Here is a 17,980-nt window from a genome sequence, read left to right as displayed (position 1 = left end):
TGCCAGTGACCCTGAGATCTGGGTTAGGTTCCTGCCAGGAGACAGTACCCACTCCGGAGTTAAGTCCTCAGGACAGCAGGCTGGGTGTAGGAAGGGCTGAAACGGAGAGGCAGAGTGTGGAATCCTTTGTTTTTATCTCTCGGTGACAGGAAATGAAAGGAGAGGGACTGTTTGTGTGGGTTAAGCTGGTCTGATAGGGAAGGTACCATAATCGTTGCTCACCTGAGGGAGATACCAGGAATAATAATGACTCTTGATAACATTAACCTGCGCTATCCCAGGCTCTGTGTTGCATTTATTACCTTATTTAATCATCACAGAACACTTTCCGGTATTATTATTCTGTTTTACAGATGAGAAAATTGAGGCTCATAGAGGTTAGATACTTGCCCACAGTCACATGGTTGATGAGTTGCTCTCCCCGGGTGTACTGGGCTTCCTTGAACGGGCTCCATGGTAATACAGTGCTTAGTTACAAACCGAAGAGTGAATAAGGTGGTCATCAGCCACAGGAGGGAGAGGGACTGGCATGTGAGGGCTGACAAGATCCTGAATTTTTAAAAATGTGGGAAGGATTAGTATTCATAAAATCATGAGTGGTTCTGGATGACGCAAATAACCTGGAATTACTAAATGAAGGTGGGTCCCTTTTAAGCTTGAGAAAGGTGAAGTCAGGAAAGCTCAAGGAAGTAACACAGCAGGAAATCTTGTGGAACTCACTCTGAGTACAATGAAAATACAAAGTTTGGATAAGCTTAGATAAATGCTGAGATGTTAGAGTCATAATGGTATACTATGAGTAACATTACAGTCGAAGGCACTCGCCAACATTTCGAGGTTGAAGTTGGAAGGCGGCAAGCTGCTGGCCTCTTCATGCTTGTGGCAGAAGGAAGATTTGGGAGCTTGGTCTGTGGGCCTGACCCAGTAAGGCAGGCAGCTGTGATTTTCTTTGTATCAGTGTGGCTTCATACTGGAGTTCATTATCCCTTTTCAGCATTACCAGAATCCAGGGTGTCCAGGAAACTATAAGGCGCTACTAAGGAGGTGGGAAGCTACTTACGCCCCTGTCCCGCCCTCCCCCCCGTTACACCCTCAGCCCAGGCGAAGGGCAGTGCAGATGGTCGCTGTGCCCCATGAGGGCCACTAGACAATCAAAATTACACGTGGACACGCTGTTTCAAATTCTAAGATTACTTGATATTATTCTTAATTTTATATATAAATGAGGAAACTGGGGCTCAAGCAAGATGCCTCTTTTGAGTTTCACAGTTGGTACTAGAACCCTGGTCTGACATTCTTCATTTTGTTTTCTACTTTCTCAAATACTCTTTGCCTTTGGTTTTAATATACACTTACGCACATCTTAAACAGCCTTTTAAATGGATACAGGCAAGCTCACTTTATTTGGTAAATACAGTAAATTGTAGGTTTCCAGTTATGGCCAGTTAAGGACTCTCAAGATTGAGGTTGGACGGTGAGAATGAGGGGAAAATGTGGTGGGAGAGTCCTGGTGAGAAAAAAGAGGGGAAAAAACCCCACAGAGCTTTATTTCTTTGGTAGGCCTACTAGCACCCTGCCCTGTACATCTCAATATTTATTCTTGGGGGTCTGAGATTTAATGAAAAGAAACTTGGCTTGGGCCATGTACTTTCCCACATCTGTACTGTAAGCACCAACTCTCTGACCTTTGCGGTTTCTTTTTTTTTTTTTGGCTGCGTTGGGGCTTCGTTGCTGTGTGTGGGCTTCCTCTAGTTGCAGTGAGCGGGGGCTACTCTTCATTGCGGTGCGCGGGCTTCTCATTATGGTGGCTTCTCTTGTTGCGGAGCACAGGCTCTAGACGCGTGGGCTTCAGTAGTTGGAGCACGTGGACTCAATAGTTGAGGCTTGCTGGCTCTAGAGTGCAGGCTCAGTAGCTGTAGCGCACAGGCTTAGTTGCTCCGCGGCATGTGGGATCTACCCGGACCTGGGATCGAACCCTTGTCCCCTGCATTGGCAGGCGGATTCTTAACCACTGCGCCACCAGGGAAGTCCCCCTGGTTCTTTTCCATATATATAATCTCTCTCTATAGAGTTTCTCCCCACCCCCCCCGTGTGTGTGTGTGTGTGTGTGTGTGTGTGTGTGTGTGTGTGTGTGTGTGTAGTCTTTTAGAGGTCTAGAAAGATTTAGGTAATGGCTTTTTATCTGATTTAATTGATAAGATTACATGGAGTTCCAAGGAAAAGCTGAGCCATCTGTTCCGGCTACTTTAGACTGTGCTTGTCAGTTAGCAAGTCTTTTCTGAGTGAGAAATAATGCAGAAATAGATGTAGGTATGAGTCCTTAGAATCTGTTCATCTGGTCACTTCATCCATAATTAGGTAAAAAGAGCAAGTCTGTAGTTATGCTTTGAGAATTTCACCCCTTCCCTTTTAGCTACATGTATGGATTCTGTACTGATGATAGAACTTCAAGATTTGAGAATTTTTTGGCATTTAAAAGTGGGCTTAACTTCTGATGTGTTAGGGGAGTAATTGGTGACATTCTAACATTCCCAGTTACATATACCTTATATTTTTTCCTATTCATTATACTTTTATCCTTTAACTTATTTTTATACAACTATACAGATCCAATTCATTCTTTTTCACATACTTCTCAGATTTATTTTTCTTGCTCTTTTCCCCATTCATCTTGCTATTTAGTTCACCTCTTTGCTCACCTTTTATTTTTGCTACCTAGTAGCACCTATTGAGCGTATTTAGAGCTAAAAAGAGAACAGTAAGTATCCCTTGAAATTGTTTCAGTGTTTCACCAGCTTCCTCTCTAGTCTCCAGGTGAATTTTCCGTTCCCTCTTCCAGCGGAGGGGGTGGGAGATGGGCTTCTGAGCTGCGGCCAGGCTCCTCCGTGTTTCCTATTCCACTGCTGCTTCCACAGTGCCAGCTGCCAGCTCCCTTTCCTCCTGACTTTTGCCAGCTCGTTTTGCCTGGTAGGAGGCTGGCTGGTGTTTAGTTGCTTAGGCTTATAAGATCCACAGAATCCATTTTTTGTTGTTTGTTTGTTTGTTTGTGTTTCCTTCTGAAGTCTGTTCCTGCTGCACATCTGGCGGGGGGGGGGGGTGCGAGGGGGTGGGCAGCACGTGTATGGAGCCTCAGCAGTAGAGATACAAGTGTCAGGGCACTGCCTCCAGTTTGCCCCCAGGACTTTGTCCCTTGACGTCTCCACTCCCACTTCCTCCCACTTTGCCATCAGGTAGTAAGTAGGCAGTGGGTTACTTTTGTGTCCCAAAGGTACCTTCATGTCAGAGTAGCTGCATTAGCCATTTTTCAGGTTTTGTGCATTATAGGTACTATATCTTAAAATCCTAGGAATTTCAAAGCTGGATGGGAAGGACTACTTAAACATATCCTTTTTAGTCCTGGATTTTTTTTTTTCTGCAAGTTTTGATTGAATTTATATAACTACAACTTGAGTGATACTCATTCTAAATTTGCTTTCCCTATTTTGTTCCCCAAAGCAATAATAAACACAAGCATAGGTAGACCACTGAGAAAACTAGAAATTCACCCAATAGACTGTGATGGCAAATGAATATTTTGGGAAGGCTTTTGTTTTGAACAGCTTACTTTACTGGGTGCATTTTACAAAACTACATCTGTATAAATATATGCATAAGGTATAACGAGGCCCAATTGAATTTGGAAAATATGTTTATGTTTCTAAGGAGAATTCAGAGGTTTTCTTCCTATAACTGCTATAGTCCTACTTACCGTTTCTAGGGACATGGTCTTTTTTCAGGGCTACTTCACAGGAATTTAAGCACCTCTTTAGTAGTTCACTGTCTTATCATTTGAGGTTAGCTCACTGGCAGAATGTTGCTATGTGTGTTTAACTCTCACAATTTATCAACTGCCAAAGCTTTTGAATCAGGGGTAGTAGTTAATCGAGTAATTCCAAGTCAGTAATTTGAGTTAATGAAATAGCTTGTGATATGTTCTGAACTTGTAGATTGAAGAAATTGACAAAACTGTCTTAAAAGTTGTTCTTAACTTCCAAGGGCTAATAGCTGTTCTTTTTATTGAATAGATGTGAAAATTAACGGTAAAGACAACATAACTCTTATAATTTAAACTTGATTTCAGTTTCGTATAATAAAGTACAATTAAGTCAGAAAGAGCTGAGTTTTTGAAGAAAGCCCGTATGTTATAGTTCTATCTGTGATGGTGGAGGTTATATGATTTGAACTGTTCTTGAATGTAATATAAAAATGCTATGTCATGTTCTAATTTTGGTTTGTTTGATTTACAGTAAATGAACTGGAACTTATCTCTTTTACTTTAGGCTTTCAGATAAACTTCTGTGAAAAGGCACAAAGTAAGCTACAAATTTTATGATATTATGCTACTTAATTTTTTTATATCCATCTTGGTATTGGGAATGTGTCCACTATTGTTTCAACTAACCAACCATGGTAATTTTACTTTAAAAGAGCTTCCATTTTTCATTCATTTTCCAAATACAAAAAAAAAAAAAACAACTGTGTTATATTCTTGCTTTCACTTGCAATTGAAATAGGAGAAACATATATGTAGGTATTCAAATGTATGTAAGTATAGAAAGATGTATATAGATATAGACAGATGTACTAGATTTAGAAAGATGTATAGAGGTATAGAAAGACATCTATTCATATGTATATAGTTATATAGAAAGATGTACATAGATATTTGGACTTAGCCATAATTTAAATCACAGGTTGAGGAAAGTTCACTTTTAAGATTGGAGTGCAGAAAGTATACAGTATAACTGTATTCTGAGACCTCATGCTTTAAAATTGATTTATTTTAAAGGATACATTTAATGAATTTTAACTTTTTTCTTTAAAACAAAGCTTTTTTCTTCCTCCTCCCCACCCCCCAATATAGACTAGGGTTTTTGTTTGTTTGTTTTTTAATAAATTTATTGATTTTATTTATTTATTTTTGGCTGCATTGGGTCTTCGTTGCCACGTGCAGTCTTTCTCTAGTTGCGGCGAGCAGAGGCTACTCTTCGTTGCCGTGCACGGGTTTCTCCTTGGAGTGGCTTTTCTTGTTGCGGAGCACGGGCGCTAGGTGCGCGGACTTCAGTAGCTGTGGCTTGCGGGCTTCAGTAGTTATGGTTCACGGGCTCTAGAGCGCAGGCTTAGTAGTTGTGGCACATGGGCTTAGTTGCTTCGCGGCATGTGGGATCTTCCCGGACCAGGGCTCAAACCTGTGTCCCCTGCATTGGCAGGTGGATTCTTAACCACTGCGCCACCAGGGAAGCCTTAGACTAGGGTTGTATATTAGGGTACCAGTCTTCATATACTACAGAATAGGTTTTCTATAAGAAAGCAAAATTTATAAAGCCAAAACAAATGCATTTTAAACTTAAATGTCATTTGTATAAAATGCAGTTTAAAAAATCCCAACTCAAGAAGGCTATTCTCCAGTTAACATAAATATATCCCAAAATATAATGTATTCATCTTCTGCTTGTTGACTCATAGAGTGGGGAAGAATAACGACCGCTTTTTTTTTTTTTTTTTTTTGGTGTGCTGTGAGGCTCGTGGGATCTCAGTTCCCTGACCAGGGATTGAACCTGGACCACGGCAGTGAGAGCCTGGAATCCTAACCACTAGCCCACCAGGGAACTCCCACGACCGCCTTTTGATGTACATCATTGTCTTTTCCCCCCAGCTTTATGAGATGTAGTTGACATGACACTGTGTAAGTTTAAGGTGTACGCATGATGATTTGATGCCCTTACATATTGCGAAATGATTACCACAGTAGGGTTAGTTAACACCTCCATCACCTTACATAATTAGTCTTTCTTTTTTGTAGTAAGAACCTTTAAGATCTACTCTCCTAGCAACTTTCAAGTATATAATGCTGTATTGTTAACTGTAGTCACCATGCTGTTACCTTTTAGATCCTCTGACGTGTATCATTCTTAAGTAAGTTAGTTCAAACGAAATAAAGTTTAACCTGGAGAAAACATTTCTGCTGTTTTAAAATTTTCTGATGGAATCAAAATGCTTAATTTCCATTGGTTGAACATTGTGACTTCCTTTGAAAAGCAGTGAACAAAAATTTACTTCTTGATTGGTTTATCCATGATATAAATATATAATGAGCAATAGAGTAAGGCAGCTAGATCCTAGGATAACATTTTTTAATTGGTCCATTATTGTCATCCGTCTCTTACCTTAAACTAAAAATAGTATACGATTTCCTGCTCATAGTGAACCTACATATATGATATATATCTACATGTAATGTAGTTACAGCTTCTATTTTATGCTATATTTTAATTTTAACACAGTTTTTAGCTTTCTGTTTAAGTATTTCTGTTAATATTTAATATACTTTTAAATTTTTACATATTGACAGAAAATCTAATTTAAGAAAAATGCTGACATCTTAAAAATTTAAAACTGCATTTGCACTGTTGCTTTTTTTCTCTTAGTCCTATTGTGAACATAAAACAAGAGAAACATTGATTTTATTAAATTTAAGATTGTGTATACAGTGACTATAAATGGCTCTGTAGGTAGATGTAAAATGCCTTTAGACTTTCTAAGTGGTACTGTCCTCTCCCATTGTTACAGAAATGATAGGTTTGCAGTGCTGCTTGCTTTATTACACGTGACGGAACCTAACTGTATTCCCACTTGATGCCCACTTTTGGTTGCCTTCACTACCTCTTTACACTGTGACTGCTTTCTCATATCTCCCCTTTTATTTCTCCCTCTGTCTTTGGGAGGTCCTTCTCTTAATTTTCCAGCTTTTGGAATTCATACAGTTTTATACATTCATTCACAGAGCACATGTTGGACACATAGGTACCATCGAATGAGGGAGATTATTGGGGCAGAAGTGAATAGAATAGGTCTCTGCCCTTAGCGGGCTCTTAGTGCAGTGGACGAGGGTTGTTCCTGCGTTGATTGCAAGCATACGACTACTGATGCTGCGGATTGATTAGTAGCTGAACCCAGGATGAGGTGGTGCAGGAACGCATATGTACTGGGCACCTTTGCTTCCACTGTTCTGTCCTGAGAGAGAACTAACACGAGGGCTGCTGTGGGGTCTCACGATAGCTGCTTTCCTGATTGGAGACCACGGCTCAGAGATCCAACAATGGCCTCTCCTGCTTTGGAGTCAAGCAGAGCTGTCTGTGCTGGCTCGGACCTCAGTGGAAGTCTTGAGGAAGGGGAGGATTGGACCTGAATGATGGGGCGGAGGGCCAGCTCTGAGGTCACAGCATTTATTTTTGAACTCTTGGTTCCTATATTTTAGGGTAAGTTTTCAGTTGCTTACATATATTAACACTTTTTCTCAAGCTGGTCCTATGATTTGCATGTCTTAAAAGTTATAAGTGCAATTTGGTAATGTTTTCAGAAAATCAGTCTTCCAGTTTGCTCTGGAATATAGACATTAACTGTATGTTAAAAGTAGCCACTCATTTCTTTAAAAATAAAGGGCTTGAAATCACCAAAGCAATGTTTTCTTGACTATTAGGGCATACTGTAGTGCCAGTTTTATTTTAAGGGTGTTTCAGAATTTTCAGAAAAACTACAGTTTAATTCATTAAAAATAATTACATAGCATACAGTAGTTGTAGGAGGGGATGGAGTACAAAGAACACAAAAGTACATATTGTTAAAAGTCCACTATGTTTGAGTCTGCTTCAAATGCTCAATTCTCCATCATAAACCAAAAAGACTTATTTTAAGATGATTCTGATGACTAATGGAAGCTCTGAAGGATTAATTTTCCCCCATTGTTTGACTTACACATAGTTTTTATTTTTTATATTGTTACATTACTGTTCCAATCAGTCTATTACAATTGCCTGTTACGAGTTAGTGGCGTTTTATTGGTGATGTGTGTGTAGGTTTTTAACACACACACAGACAAATAGTGTGAGACTGCATATTTAATTTTGGAACCAGATTTTTATAGAAATTCAATAAAAATCCACTTTGCACCTCATGATCTTTTTTATCAATTATAGTTTCTGCATTTATTTGCTTTTTGGTTTTCTAAATATATATAAGATAATATATATTTAATATAAAATTGTTATTTGAGCCAACAGTGTTATATTTCTTTAACACTGTTAGATTATTGAATTTTTCTAAGGTCTGTATGTAAGACTACATCAGGGGAAAATGTTTTTTTCCCATGTAGAGCTCCTACATTTAGAGGGTTGATTAGTTCATCATTTACCATTTGGAGATAATGATTTTGTACTTGTAAATATGTTTATGTGATTTATGACTCAGTTTGAATGATCATATCTCAGTGGCTTTAATGAGCTAACTTGAAAACATAGTTCTTTAGAATATGATTTGCTTTGCTTTATAAAACCAATTTTGCAGGGGGAGGGGAGCAGAGATTTGCCTAGAAACGGTTTTTGAGATATGGTTTTGTAAATGTCAAATTTACCTTAGCGTATCGGCATTTTGACTTTCTGCTTGTATGAGAATTGTGACCCATTAAAGATCCCAGGGCACGGGGATTTTCCTCAGAAAATGCCTAGTAGAATCCTGTGCCGATCAAAGTGAGAGTAGTTAGGAATTTGGCAAATACTCTTAATAATTTAGTTTTCATACAAGGGCACTTTTAGCCTTTTTTTCCCCCCTTACTGCAGTGCATTTTCCGCCCATGGCTGTAGAGTTTTTGAGTGCTAAAGACAAGTTTTGGTAAGTGTTGAGTTTCCGTAGCTTTGCCTTTTTTACTTTTGATAGCTCTAAAAAGATTTAATGGCTTTAAAAATTTGTTTTACTTGAGAATGTTTGCATAGCAACATGTATTTAGAAAATTACATGTTGCAGAGCTGACTGTTATCCTTGAAGTCATTAATAGAAATTAGATTACAGGTATTGATCGCTTTTGGTAACACGGCACACCAAAGTATTTGGGGGGAAAATGGAGGTATCCTAATGACAGATTTTCATTTCATTGTGAAACTATTATTTTTAAATAAGTACCCCAAATTGTTTTTAAATTGGTAATAATAAAAATGAAACAGTAAAGAGGAGGAAGGATGTTTTGTGAATCTTCCCAGAAGTCTGAGGAAGTCATTAATAAGTTTACTGATCTGATAAGTTCTGTAAAAGATGATGTTTCACTCAAGAGAGTATTTGACTTTACTGGAGGTGAGTATAGACAACCACGGGAAGGAAGGAGTGGAGGGAGGGTCAAGCTGTCCCGTGTTTAAAACTAAGAGCTTAGAACATTCAACTAATTAAACTTCTAATTTCCTATTTTATGTAACAAAAATCTATACCCAATGACTAAAATTTTATTGTTTGGAATTTATTAAGCTCACCTACGTTTTTCAGCAATCCTAAGAAACAGAATGACCACATTTGCTACTATTGGAGGGTAACATGGTTTATTTAAATCTAAATACACGCTGAACTTTGTTACAAAATGAGACTATTGTAGGGTTTGCCGTAAGCCCCTAGGACTGAGCGTCTAGTACATTCATCACTGTCTGTGGACCATGATGAACTGCCAGGGGAAAGCCCAAGCTTTCCAACAGCTTTTATACTAACCGAAGCCCAAGAATCGTTGTATAGGCTGAGTCAAGGTTCATGCATCCCCTTTATACCATATACCATTCCAAGGGGAATGCTACCTAATTATCTTTGATCTTGGAAGTGGTGGGAACATTAATTCTTCCTGAAAATTGGTTTTGTTGCTAGAGGAAGGAAGGTTTCAAATATCTATTGCACCTTAAAAATCATTTGAAGAAGCTTACTGTGTGGTGTTTTTGAATGAGAAAAAATTAGTGATTCTCCCACATTGCAGAAAGTTTCCTTTTATTTGCCAGTTGAACTTTACGATGAGCAATGAAAGGATATTTGACAAAACTTTTGTGAGAAGTTTCCAGAAATTATTCCCAACTAACTCTCCAGTTAATCAAAGTGGTTTTCAATTTAGCTTATAAATTTAGGGTGATGGTTTTCAAACAAGGAATAGTAAATACTTGAATTCTTACTGCATGATTTTATGAGTGCTTTCAAAATCCAGACACAAGTGTCTAGATGAAAAGATGTTCTAGAAGAAACTTGGCACCTGCCATGTTGGTGTTGATTTTCTCATTAGGTAGAAATCAGTGAACATTAATCAGAAGTGAAAATCAAGTGTATACATATTTACTCCCCTTCAGAGAACCTCTTAAAAGGTTAAATAAGCAGAGGCACAAATATAACATTTAACAAACATATCTATACCGCTAATGGTAAGAGGCACTGGGGTCTTTAAAGATGGATTAAATCTAGAGCCTACTCTGAAGAAGTTTATGTTCGTTGAGAAATTGAACATGTAGTGACAGACTATGTGGTAGAAATAATAACAACAGATAACTCTCGTTTACCGTGTGCTAAACTCTGTTCTAAGCTTTTTATTTATCTAATCTTATCTATCACTTTATTTAAATTATCGAAGTAAGTTATTAACTCTTTATTTCTTCCAACAATCTTATGAAGTAGGTATAATAGTTATTATAGATGAGGAATGGAAGCACAGAAAGGTTAAGGGAATTTTCTAAAGTCATACAGCTAAGGAGTAGCAGACTGTGTGACCTTGGTTTGGTCACAGGTTACATGCTATAAACCATAGTGTTTTATTGATTCTTGAAAGAAAGCGGTGAGCACTCATAGGAATGATTTTCTAAACCAAATGGCTTTTGAGGAGTCTTCACTTGAAAATTGTCATGAGATCTGGACATACATTTATATATCATTTTTGATTTTCTGGCCCTGGAGAGTTTCAAAACGTTATCTAACAAGCCTGACTGAACATTAAGTGGAAAGATTCCTTCTTGTGGCTCCAAAGCTAGGAACAGAGGGATCTGCCACTAGGGAGAAAGTATTTTCAAAAAATCAGAATTATTCTGGCCTAGACAGATGCAGAGAATGGATTGCTTTGGGATTCTCAAACGACTTGTGTGTCTGGGGAACAGCTGACCAAGATGAGTAGGTCAGGAGACTGGGGAGTCAGTGAACAAGGTGGCCATGTGCTGTGTGAGGACAGATTTGTGTACAGGCTCTTAAAAACGAATTGATGTCTTCAGATTTATGTCCCTCCTACTTTCTTATAGTTAGGGGTGGAAGAAAGCACATTATTTAATTTTTTAAAAAACGTTTAATTATAGAAGTTTTCAAACTTAGAATAATATAGTGAACCCCAGGTACCCATTACATGGCTTCAGCAATTGCCAGCATGTGGCCGATTTTATTTCATTTGTTCCTCCTCCCTCCACCTGTCTCTACTAAAAAAATTTAAAGCTGATTCTGATTATCATGATTTCATCCACAAATATGTGTGTCACACATCTTTTAAGTGATAAGGACTCTTAAATACAGAACTTTAATGCCATTATCACACTGTTAAATAAACAAAACAATATTATCAGATAGCCACTCAATGTTCAGATTTCCTCAGATGCCCTACAAATGCCTTATTTACAGTTGATTTGCTCCAACTTGAGGTCTCAACAAGGTCCACACACATACTGCATTTGGTTCATATGTCTCAAGTTTCTTTACAGTAGTTCCCTCTTCTCTCCTTTTTTCTTGCCATTTATTCATTGAAAAAAAATGGGTCATTTTTTTGGTAGCATTTTGCACATTTTGGATTTGGCTGATTACATCCTTTTAGTAATTAGTGTTTCACATTGCCCTGTATTTCCTGTTAATTTGTAGTTAGAAATAAGGGCTTTGATCACATAGATATTCAAATTTTTGGCAAAAACACTTGGTAGGTGGTGCTGTGTATTTTTTGTTGTGTCACATCAGGAGGCATACGATTTCTGGTTGCAGCTCTTGTTAAGATTGATCAGTGGGCTTTGGTGCCGTCAGTGTGTTTCATATGGAATAAAGTTCCCCATCAGCCTTTCACCTGATGGTTCTGGCTACCATCAGTGGTTTTCGTCTAGATTAATTCTTTCATTCGGGACTGGTTAACTTGTATTTCTAAACGTTTGTGGACTCTGCAAATAGTTGCTGTTGTCAACCAAGAGACAAAGTTTGTGTTTGGGGCATACTATCAAATGCAAATTATTGCATTGATCATCTGTGACTTAACTGCACCAGTGCTGAAGGATATGAAGTACGTGACTGAACAGGGTTAGTGAAATGCAAGAGTTGCTTAAGAAATTGTCACTACTAAAAGGTGAATAATGACACCTGTTGGACAAGTACGTACCAGTCACTGAGAAGGTAATTGCCAACTGGAACACAAGTAGTTCACGTGTTTTTTATATCTTGGATGAGAACTCCTATTTACTTCTAGTCTCACCAAACTGCCTTTCGATGACTATCTCTGGTTCCCAAGTACTGGCAAGATAATGCTTGAAGGACCTGAGCATTCTAATCACTGAATATAAATTAATGAGCAAAGCTGGAATCTGGTTTGGGACTGATCTTAATTTGGCAGAACTGGTCTCACATACCCACTGGTTCTTCGACTTCACCAGAGATCAAGAGATCTTTAAAAGTCCCAAACCAGATTCCAGCTTTCTTAAGCAACTCTCCCATTTCACTATCCCTGTTCAGTCACCCGTCTTGTAACTACACTATTAAAGTCTCCACGTGGTGATGTTCTAACACGGATTTGACCTTGCACAATTTGTAAATAACAAATCAGAGACATTTCAGTCAGGATACTCTCATGTACTGTATATTTAGAAAGTAGATAGGGTGCAGTATATCCTCTTTGAGTGCCGTTTAACTCTCTTTATTAATCTTATTCTAACCTTTTAAAAACCTTAATTTATAGAATACATTTATGGGCAACAAATAGTACTTAATTGTGTCCACTGAGAAGTGAAAGTGTTAGTCACATCTTAATGTTTTTTTTTAAATCGGGAAGGATTATTCTGTGGGGTACAAAGAAGCTATTTGGATGTTGCTGAGAGGAGTATAATAGTGCTGTAGCTATTGCTTATACATATACAATATTAGCTTTATATGGAAGATGCTGATTCGTTTTTCACCTCTGTTATTTGCTTTGGTAGTAACACAGTTGGTTTGAATTTAAATTTGGATTGTGAATTATTACTTAAAATTTCTTTAAAAAGATGTATAGGATAATACAGCACTGAACTGGAAAACGTTGGCTGAGTGTATAAAAGATGATCGCAAGCCATGCAACGTGAGGCAGTTAAAAATGCCAGCTATCTTGTTTTAAAGCCAGGATGGCCGACTAATCCGTGTGTCATGAAGTTCTATAGTCAGGAGCATCTCTCTCGTTAAAGCTTGCTGGCTAACTTTTTCAGAGAACCTATTTAACTTCTAGTTACGCATCTTTCGATTAATGAGAACAAAAGAAGCAACTAATTAGATCTATTGCGAAGTATGGATAAAACCCCCAGTCAAGATGTCTGAGTGAAACTGTTTGTCCTAAAGGTGTTAAATCAAAACTTGGGCTTGGATTATTCATTTATTCAAGGAATATTTGAGTTCCTGTGACACGCAGGTGCTTTTTTTATGGAAAGTCACCAGAGTGCTAAATCTAATTTCCAGTGGTCAAAAGTCATCCAGATGAATATGAGAATGCTTATGTTCACATGTTGACTGTGTTGCCGAAGAAGCAAGGGGTTGTTATATAACAAATGTGGTACGCTCTTGGTGACTAGTTGAAAATTGTATAGTGTGGGGCTTTCTGCCCCTCCTCTGCAGTTATTAAATTATTGCTGAACTCCTCATGGTGTTTTAGAATTGGGGAAGTCATCTTTGAAATAAAGCTTCCCTTCTGCTTTCGGTAGTGCAAGCTGCAGGCTTGCTTATAGGTTTGGATAGCATAAAAAATCAAGTACAAGTATTAATGGAAATAAGGAAAGATTTATTTCTTGAAACTGACTTCTTTTGCTTTTAGGAAATCTTAATAGTCCTCACTTCTCAGTGTTTCACATTTTGCCACTCTGAGGTGTTTTCTGACCGCAAGCAATTTTCCAGTGTCAATTGGGTGCCCAGCAATTCAATTCAATTCTGACACTGTCTACCTGCAGTTAGCATCAGATCTCACAAGTTAAAGGGCTCAGCCCCATAAAGCTGCCCTGACTTCAGATCCAGCTGCAAATGGGGCGCCGAGGCTACTCACCCTTCTGCTCGGCGGACTGCAGGTTACAAGGCTCCCTTGCCCACCGCCCCCAGGTGCACTGATTTGCTGGAATAGCTCACAGAACTCAGGAAAACACTTTACTTATGTTTACCAATTTATTAGAAACATGTAACTCAGGAACAGCCAAATAGAAGAGATGCATAGGGCAAGGTGTGGAGAGAGAGGAGGTACAGAGCTTCCACACCTTCTCTGGGCTTGTCATCCTTCTGGCACTTTGATGTGTTTACCAACCAGGAAGCTCCCCTAGCTCATCTTTAGGAGTTTTTATGAAACTTTCATTACATATGTATGATTGATTAAATCGTTGGCCTTTGGGGATTGAACTCGATCTCCAGACCCTCTGCCTTACATGGAGGTTAGTGGGTGGGGCTGGAAGTTATAACCCTCCGATCACTTGACTGGTTTTTCTGGAGACCAGCCCTCCCATCCTGAAGTTTTGGAGGTTCTCCCCACCCCCACCTAATAAGCAAAAACTCTGATATAGTGGAAAGAAGCTTGTTATGCATAATAAAAGATGCTCATCACTTAGGAAATTCCAAGGGTTGTAGGAGCTCTGTGCCAGGAACCTCCAACAAATACCAAATATATTTTTTATTATATCACAGACAATGTCTGTAGCAAAACTACCTGCATATAATAGACACATAGCTTTGAATCAGTAAGCTTTCTAGAAGACTAATCTGTAGTTACCCGGAAAGAAGAGTGGGTACCCACTATCACTTTGGCCAGTGGATGGTTGATTTTCTGTTGTGAAAAGGATCAAGACGTCCTGTCTGCTAGGACTAAAGTGGTACCTCTAGTATGATGCTAAATTGTCTGTAAAAAATACAGCTTTCTGTATCCTAATCTACTTGCTAACTTACAGGATTTAGCCTAGAAGAGTTAATTATTTATGACTGTGTGGGAATCCTTATGGTATTTTGGGCAGATGAGGAAAGAAATTAGATAAGGGAAGAAATTAACATTTGATAAAAATCTGGCTTTGTTGTGTGGTTAATAATATTAGTTTAAGTAAACTCTTTAAGAAGAAGTCAGATCTGGTTGTTTTAGTAGCTCCCCAACTTGGGCACTGCTGTTGGCTGAAATATTCATCTCCTTGCCCCGTGGCCTGGAGCCACTCGCTAGAGCTCTAGGTCAGTGGTGCTTAGCCAAGAACAGCCTTGTTTCTCCTTCATTGTGTTGTGCACCTGTGCTTTTCTTAACACCGTGGTACATATAAAAAAGGTTTGAAGCACTGATTGAAAAAATACTGATGGTATTATTAGAAACTATGGTTAACAAGCTTATTTCATTTCTGGATGGTGGGGAGTTAAAATGATGATGGCAGGATGCTGCGGGGTTGCTGAGCAGGAAGAGTGTACGTGATATAAGCGCAGTGGGCACTCTGGCTTCTCACTAGAGCTGAAGCAAGCCACCGTGAGAACATCGCGTGTGGCCTGTGCCTCTGCCTCCACAGAGCCGCAGCATGGGCTCGAGGTATGGATGAAAACTGGAACAAGCTCCGCGACTTTTCTTGACACGGTTTTCCTAAGTTTGCATATTATGTGCCTTGTCCCACTAGAAAGAGGGCTATCGACAAGGAAGACTCCTTATGTGGATGGTTTTCCAGAAATCCTAACATCTTGCTTTGGGCATGTGGTGAGACAGTAACTTAAAACTTTGGGGAGCTGATGAGTTTCATGAGAATGTTGGAGGGTCCGATTGGGAGGCCTGCACATCACAGGAGAAGGGATCACAGACCGTCCGCATAGAAAGTTTGGTTGGAGTTGGTCAGCACAGTGTTTGCGTGTCACTTGTCTCCACGGGGCCCCTGTTGACATGTTCATGGATTTCAAGCTTAAGAACAAAAATGCCATGTGGATTTGGCTGAGTTTGGGGCATTACATGGATGTAAAGTGTTCTGAGCTCCTGGACAAGGTGCTGGGTACCTTCACTGACTACTGTGCTGCAAACAGTCCCCTCGCTGACTAGGATAGGATTGTCAGTGCTGCGTGTGGCCGTTGAGCTTCTCTGTGAAGGGAAGTAGTGCAGGTGTATAGTGGATTAGGCCTTTCGCACAAGGACTGTGAAGGATGATGATAAAAGAGAATGCTAAACAACAGGCTGGGGGCACATGAAGGACTCAGAATTATTAGCACTTCTTCCTCTTCTCCCCTAAACTGGGGGTGGAGGTGTGCTGACAGACAGTATGGCTGCCACCTTTTGAGTATCCATTTGGAACCTTCTCAAGGTGGGTGTGTAACTGGAATTCCCACTCTTAGATTCCCATGGAGGCTGTGCTTGCAGAGTCAGGAGCATGGCATTGTGTGTATGTGTGTGTGGGGGATTGTGTTTTCCTGTTTTGTTGGAGATTAAAATATTGTTAACTTAGCTGATTCATATACCTTCAGAAATCTCAAATGATATAACTTATGAAATATTACAAGATGATAGTGGTATGGAAATGTCCAAGTTGTATTAGCAGGTATATCAGAGTGCCTATGCGTACTTGTATTTTTTTTTTTTTTTTTTTTTTTTTTTTGCGGTATGCGGGCCTCTCACTGCTGTGACCTCTCCCATCGCAGAGCACAGGCTCCGGACGCGCAGGCCCAGCAGCCATGGCTCACGGGCCCAGCCGATCCGCGGCATGTGGGATCCTCCCAGGCCGGGGCACGAACCCGCGTCTCCTGCATCGGCAGGCGGACTCCCAACCACTACGCCACCAGGGAAGCCCTGCGTACTTGTATTTTTAAGGCCATTTTTTTACTTGTTCTCTAGGGCTCAGTAAGATTAGGTTTAGAGAACAGATTAGAAAGCTCTGATGTGAAGAGCAAGGAGACTATAATTAAGACAGAGACAAAAAACGCTTAGTGCTGAAAAACAGAAAAGTAGAAAAAGAAAAAAGTCACTGATAATTCTAGCACTTTGAATTAATCACCAATGATATGCTAGAGAATGTGGCCTGCGTGTGTATTATAGATTATCATATGCACATGTGCTTTACTAAAATGACAGTTTATCAGACACATTATTTATTGCCTGATTAAAAAAGAACTCTCACTGTTAAAGTTAATTCTGATGTCAATAGTCTTTATGGTGTGTTTTCTTGGTAGCAGTGTAGTATTCCAATTATGGGTATGCCATAATTTTTGTAACTAATCTAACACAGATGTCTCTGCTTTGAATAACTTTCTTTGCATTGCCTTTAACTTCCTAAAGGATAAATTCTTAGGAATGGGTTGGCCGTAAGGACATTTTGAGATGTTTGCTAGGTATGGCCCTTTTTATGGAGAAAGTGAACCAGTTTATCTCACAGCAGTGCTTTGTTCATTCATTTGTCTGTGTCCTTTTGTTTACTGAAGAAGTGTTAAGGATTTATGTGTCTGGTGTAATTCTAGACATTGAGGCACATGAGAAATGGTTTCTGCACCCCTGAAACTTAGGGTATAGTGGGCAAGCTGGGCATGACCTAACCACAGATAGGTGTAAAAGTACAGCTCTGACAAGTTCTGAAGGGACTGCTGCTTCTCATACCCTTTGTTAACATTGATATTAGGACTCTTTATTTATGTGTGGGATTAAAGGCAAAAAATGAATTTTAATTTTTTGGAGAGCTAGAAGAATTTGATAATTTTTTCATGTTAATGGTTTATTTCTGTTCTGTTCGTATTGCTTCTTTTGTTAATTACCTGTTCACGTTCTTTGTGTATTTTCTAATTGGGATATTTGCTGTCATATTGATCAGTAAGGCCCTTATATTCTCTCCCAGCTTGTCATTTCAGAAGGTAATGATTTCAGCTGGGGCTTTGTAGTTCAGACAGAAGGATTTCCTCTTTGCCCCTCGGTGAACCTGGGGACCTCACA

At 39.2% G+C, this 17,980-nt stretch overlaps 1 protein-coding gene across 5 annotated transcripts in view; it reads left to right on the top strand.

The window, feature by feature from the left end:
* MAP2K4 (mitogen-activated protein kinase kinase 4) overlaps positions 1-17,980 on the top strand; it is a 104,801-nt gene that overhangs the window by 6,371 nt on the left and 80,450 nt on the right. For 3 of the 5 annotated variants that reach the window (XR_002178151.3, XR_002178152.3, XM_019944183.3), the window contains exon 2: positions 4,320-4,352. The exons of 1 other annotated variant lie outside the window; for it this stretch is intronic. Coding sequence is in view for 2 of the 4 variants with exons in the window: in XM_019944183.3 (XP_019799742.1) it covers positions 4,320-4,352 (33 nt within the window). In the remaining 2 variants the exon portion in view is untranslated. Of the gene's footprint in view, positions 1-4,319; positions 4,353-5,039; positions 5,726-17,980 lie in introns of those variants that run through there. One more of the 5 variants, XM_019944185.3, reaches the window with a different exon arrangement.

This window comes from Tursiops truncatus, chromosome 20 (genome assembly GCF_011762595.2).
Source record: "Tursiops truncatus isolate mTurTru1 chromosome 20, mTurTru1.mat.Y, whole genome shotgun sequence".
NCBI lineage: Eukaryota > Metazoa > Chordata > Mammalia > Artiodactyla > Delphinidae > Tursiops > Tursiops truncatus.
Note: the sequence above shows the minus strand (reverse complement) of the source record. Positions and strands in the feature narration are given on the sequence as shown.